The sequence below is a fragment of the Oryza brachyantha genome, chromosome 4 (genome assembly GCF_000231095.2).
Source record: "Oryza brachyantha chromosome 4, ObraRS2, whole genome shotgun sequence".
Lineage (NCBI taxonomy): Eukaryota > Viridiplantae > Streptophyta > Magnoliopsida > Poales > Poaceae > Oryza > Oryza brachyantha.
In genome coordinates this window covers 8,066,336-8,072,208 of record NC_023166.2, presented here as the reverse complement: position 1 = coordinate 8,072,208, position 5,873 = coordinate 8,066,336, and the positions used below count along the sequence as shown (strand labels likewise).

Below are 5,873 nucleotides of genomic sequence, written 5' to 3'. Positions count from 1 at the left end.
AGTCCTTTTAATTGGAGAACGTGGAGTAATCTATTCCTTTAGATTAAAAATAGTTGTAATTATTTTCTAAAATTTCAATCATTCATGGTTTTTTAAATATTCAGTTAAATACAAAATAATTGATAAGTTTCTTAAATGCTTAGTTTAAATATAAAATAAATGATACATGGATTTTCCTCTCGAAAAGCGGTGTCACCGTAACCTAAACTAATTAAATTTTATAAATTTATTATAAGACAAAATTACTTAGGCCATTTTCAGTGGTCTTTTTCATTTCACAGTTTTCAAGTGTGACACGTAAGCGTTCTAGTTTTGTTCTGTGAAATGAAATGAAAGAACATCTCTCAGTGGTCTCTCTTATTTCATAATTTTATAGTTTTGATAAGTCATTAAATTAAATTTCTGTATGAGAGTAATTGTAGTATAAGAGAAAAATAGGAAGTGGACCCTACAGGGGATCTAGATAAAAAGTTTTGGCTTTAATAGATTCTCATTTGGCTCTTTTCGCTTGGAAACAACGCCACGAGCTTTTTACTCAGACGAAAGGGTTCTTTTCTCTTCTTTAATTAAATTCTTCTTATGTTATAAAAAAATCTGATATGACATCTAACTAATGTCAAATGAAAGGATCTTTGAAAATGACCTTATCAGAATTTTAAAAAAGAGCAAATTTTGGCGTGAGCAATAAATATTTCATAGTCTACACTACTACGTACATATAGTTTCTCTGGCTCGAAGGAAAATAGAGATCCGAGAAAACACTCAGGCAAAGCCATGCCTAATTTCGAGAGATTGCTGCTAGCGTCGCTACTCTGGGTCAGCGTTGCAGAGCTGGCCGCGCCGCTGGCTCTGGGAGCTGATTTGGCGCCGCGTCCTGCCGCAGGCGGCGGAAACTGTTCCACGGCATGCGGCGGCGTCGAGATCCCGTATCTGTTCGGCGTCGAGCCCGGCTGCGCATTGCCCGGCTTCGAGCTCAGCTGCCGTGACACCGCCGACGGCAAGAGGGCGCCGTTCCTGCCACCGTCGCCGGAGAGAAACAACACATATTTGGAGCTGCAGAGTGTCTCTCTGCTTGAAGGCAAGGCGAGGGTGTGGAATAACATCAGCTTTTACTGCTACGACGGCGCTTCAAGACGGATGACGAACGAGTCATGGGAACGCGTCGTGCTCCCTGAGGCGTACAGGCTCTCCGAGACCGAGAACATGCTCACCATCGTCGGCTGCCGCACGGTGGCGTACATCGGAGTCGGGGATGCCGCCGTCGTGCGCTACATCAGCGGCTGCACGGCCTTGTGCGGACCGGACGGTAACCTGACGACGACGAGCCAGCTGGCCGACGGCGCCTGCTCCGGTGCAGGCTGCTGCCAGGCAGCCATCACCAAGGGCCATTCCTCCTACGCTGTTCTGTTCGACCCGACGTATAACACGACGCGGATCCACAACGTCAGCCGCTGCGGCTACGCCGTGCTGATGGAGTCGGCGAGGTTCACCTTCCGGAGGAGCTACGCGATTTCACCGGAGTTCTTCGACAGCACCGGCGGGAAGGCGCCGATGGTGATCGAGTGGGCTGTCCGGAACGCGAGCAGCTGCGCGGAAGCGAAGAAGGATCCTGGGTCGTCCGCGTGCGTCAGCAGCAACAGCGTGTGCGTCAACTCGTCCAGCGGGTCAGGCTACATCTGCAACTGCACCAAAGGATATCGAGGAAACCCTTACCTACTAAACGGATGCCAAGGTGAATATATATCTCAGCTATTGCACATCATCAGAGACTCCATAAATTAGACTCTACAAACACCCGTATAGCTAACTCTGATTTGGCTAATCAAACTATATGGTCGGTTCAACCAACTCTCTATTAATCATCTCTAAAATAAGAATGGACCCACGTGTCAGCTACTAATCTTCTTTCTCCTCTGTCTCCCTTCTTCCTTCTCTTTTCTTTCTTTCCCCTTTCTTCCCTTCCCGTCGGCAGGCGGCACCGCGACACGGGGTCACAGAGGCCCGTGGGCAGAGGTGTGGCACGGGGAGGCTGCCGCCGGATCTAGAGGCCACCGCTGGACAGACGAGGCATCAGATCTAGAGGCGGCATAGCTTGGGATAGGGATGGCGACGGCACTAGTCCGTTGAAGCTTTTTTTTTTTTGTTGAATAGCTAAAATTTAGCTCGAAAAGACTAATAGAGAGACTGTGGGAGATGCTCTTAGTCCCTGCCTTTATTTGATGTTGTTCATCTATGTATTTAAGTTTGATCGTTTGTTATATTTAAACGTAGATTTAGAAGTAACCGGTGCCAAATAAACAAAAACAAAGATCCAAAAAACATAGCATACAGCTGAGAGCTGTCATCATCACCACAGGTGTCACACATAATTTGAGCTTGTAGTAAATTGACATATAACAAGCTTTTGCCGTCATGTATACATTACAGTAGAATTTGCCTATAGTTAGCGCTCTGCCAATTCTGATCTATAACACCAAACCACACCATCTTTAAGTATTTACTTTGTTCATAAATATTTTATATATATTTCGAACAAGATTTGATCGGACGTTTTGAACTTCATCGAATCCTTTTATTTTCCTTTTTAGTTTATAAATCTTGATTGTCAAGGTTTTAAAATTATGACTTTATATCGGCCTAAATATTAAATATTTTTTTACCCAAGGGAGTATATCCTGTGGATAATATAATTAATATCACGTTATGTTCAACAAAACTTGTCTAGAGCTACCAATAGCGTTATAGCGGCATATTTCTGTCCTTTTAGTTCATTTTTGATTTTCCAAATTTTCTTCAACCATTTTTATTTTCATTTCTCGAAAAAAATGGTTAGGAAAACGATTGAGGCCATTTTTCGTTATTTACTTATTACGTCACACTCAAATTGAGTTAAATTCACATGCAAAATTATTTGCTAAATTTTCTGTCATTTTCATTCTAAATTTCTTCCTCATGCAATATCATTCCTTTTCTTATCAATATAAACTTGATTAATTGTCCATGGCAGATATTGATGAATGTGGAGACCGTGATAAATACCCTTGCTATGGCAACTGCAAAAATATACCAGGAAGTTTCCTGTGTTCATGTCCTGCGGGTACCCGAGGAAATGCGTCTATTGAAGGAGCATGCCAAAAGAACTGGTTAACACCCGGAGTACGAGCGGCAATTGGTATGCTAAATATTTCAACTCTATGTTTCAGTAACTTATTAATTTGTCAGATTGCATATACTTCCCATGTACATCTTCTGTTGCAACAAAGCTATCTTTTCTTTAATCCCATTGCATGTTTATTTCTGTTACATTTACTTGATCTATGTCATACATAACTCAGTAAAACTTATGGTTTTGCTTGATCTATGTCATTTAGTACCGTACGTTTAAGTTCGATGACAAAACACTGATGTGAAATAAACACATGCTTAAATTAACCTTTTTCACTGATGAAGTATCTTCATCTCTTCAGGGGTTGCTACCTGTGTATTGGTTGGTCTATTCGGTTTCCTAGGATGGGAGCTGGCCCGGTACAAAAGGAGCATAAAAAGACAAGCTCTGCAAAGACAGACCGATGAATTCTTTCAACAGCACGGGGGTCAGCTGCTGCTAGAGATGATGAAGGTAGAGGGCAACGCCGGGTTCACCCTCTACGAGAGAGGGCAGATCGAGGCTGCGACGAACAACTTCGACAAGGCACACATCGTCGGGGAAGGAGGGCAAGGGACCGTCTATAGGGCGGAGATAGATGGCGCCATTGTTGCGGTAAAGAGGTGCAAGGAGATCGACGAGAGCAGGAAGATGGACTTCGTTCAAGAGCTGGTCATTCTGTGCCGTGTAAGCCATCCCAACATCGTCAGGCTGCTCGGCTGCTGCCTGCAGTTCGAGGCCCCCATGCTCGTCTACGAGTTCGTGCAGAACAGGACGCTGCACGAGCTGCTGGGCTTCCAGAGGAGGAGCAGGAGGTGCCATGTCACGCTGGGGACCCGCCTGAGGATCGCCGCCGAGTCCGCCGCTGCGCTCGCGCATCTTCACTCGCTGCCGCACCCGATACTCCACGGTGACGTGAAGCCGGCCAACATCTTGCTCACCGAAGAGCTGGTCGCCAAGGTGTCAGACTTTGGCTGCTCGACGATCGACGAGAGAACCCAGGACGTGCCCAAAGGAACGCCGGGATATCTCGATCCGGACTACCTGCTCGAGTACCAGCTGACAGCTAAGAACGATGTGTATAGCTTCGGGGTCATCCTTCTCGAGCTTCTGACCGGCGAGAGGCCACTGTCGCGAGAGAGGAAGACGCTGACCTCCATGTTCAACGAGGCCATGGAGAACGACGCTCTCCTGGAGATCCTTGACCCTGAGATAGTCGACGAAGACAGAATGGGTGTGATCCGTCGCGCCGCGGTGCTGGCGAGCCGATGCCTGGTGTTCCCGGGCACGATGAGGCCGACGATGAGGGATGTGGCAGAGGAGCTTCAGCAGCTCGCGCGACCAGACGAAGTGCAGAGAACGCCACAGCCGCCGCTGGTGCTTGCGGGTCTTAGGATTATGGATACGGGGAGGACATGCGCGGTTCCCTCGTGGCACACCGAGAGCAAGACAAGCGGGGTTTATAGCATCCAAAAGGAAATCACGTTTAGTACAGAACTTGCTAGGTGATGATCAACATATGTAATCCATGTGCTTGTGTTCCAGACGAAGTTTATGTTATATACATCCAGAGCTCATGTGTATTTAGTTACCGGTGGGGACAGGCGTTGACTGGTCGACAGATAATCCTTGGCCGACTCTGTTACGTGAAAAATGAGTAATTTTACAGTACTTAGTAGTTACTTAGTAGTTACTGAGAGGTATTAAAATTTTAGTGTAAAATTTAGTATCTTATAGTACAAAGATACCAAGAGATACTAAAATTTTACACTGAAATTTTAGTATCTCATGATACCTTCTCAAGTATTGTAAAATTGCTCTCAAAAAATACATGATCTATGTTTTATTTTTGAGCAATTTTCATATCCTTGAGAAGGTATCAAGAGGTATCACTGTTTTCTATATAAAATTTGCTATCTCTTGGTACCTTAGATACTAGAATGTACCAAATTTTACGTAGAAAATAGTGTACCTCATGATACCTCTTTAAAGATAGGAAAAACACTTTTTATTTTTTTATGTCAAATAAAATTTAGGAAAAACACTTTTTATTTTTTTTATGTCAAATAAAATTTAGTTTATTTATTTCAACAAGAGGCAACAATAGATTACCCATAGACCGAACCCATGCTTATCCCTGCTTACTGTAAGGTCAGGGCCAGCTAAGGCCCTAGGCTAGAGGGGCCCTGTCCGCGAGGAGGGTCAACCAAATTATTTTATATATATTCATATGGTTTGATTTTTTATCTATTTTTTTTCTAAAAGAACGATTAATCAACTTACAAAACTAACAAAATGATAATCTACCGGTTAAGGTTAGTAGCTCTATCATTTAATTGTTGGCTAAATTATGATAGCCAGAAATTTTGAAACTTAATATTAGAGTTGATCTTAAGGTGTTCTTATTTAAGTTTATTTTTTCCAGCATGACCTTTATATCAATAAAAACACATAAAAAAGTTTTAATCACAAATTATTCTTCTTCAGTTGTTTATTTTTTTTATTCATTTCCTTTATTTTAGTTTCCAATTTAGTGTCAACATTATTTATCAAAATTGAGAACAGAAACTATATTGCAAGTTAACTCTTAAGAGTTAATACTTGGTTTATTACGGTGGAGATATTTATTTGTGTCATTTTAGAGAATAAAGGATTATGTAATATATATCATAAGTAAAAAATATTTAGCCTAGAGAGCTTACGGCACCGAATTCGTTTGAGACCGTTG

General features: G+C 43.0%; 1 protein-coding gene across 1 annotated transcript; it reads left to right on the top strand.

Annotated features, from left to right (window-relative positions):
* The first annotated feature begins 774 nt into the window (after positions 1–774).
* Positions 775–4,735, top strand: LOC102707767 (wall-associated receptor kinase 2-like). Its single transcript, XM_006653242.3, has 3 exons — positions 775–1,732; positions 3,008–3,172; positions 3,468–4,735. The coding sequence occupies exons 1-3, from the start codon at positions 775–777 to the stop codon at positions 4,652–4,654; spliced, it is 2,310 nt and encodes a 769-aa protein (XP_006653305.2). The 3' UTR covers positions 4,655–4,735.
* The last annotated feature ends 1,138 nt before the right edge of the window (positions 4,736–5,873 follow it).

Excerpts from the sequence above, each read along its gene's own strand:
- LOC102707767 (XM_006653242.3), top strand. The coding sequence starts at position 775 with ATGCCTAATTTCGAGAGATTGCTGCTAGCGTCGCTACTCTGGGTCAGC. Across the intron at positions 1,733-3,007 it reads CCTACTAAACGGATGCCAAG|ATATTGATGAATGTGGAGAC; the intron begins GTGAATATATAT and ends TGTCCATGGCAG. Across the intron at positions 3,173-3,467 it reads CGGAGTACGAGCGGCAATTG|GGGTTGCTACCTGTGTATTG; the intron begins GTATGCTAAATA and ends TCATCTCTTCAG.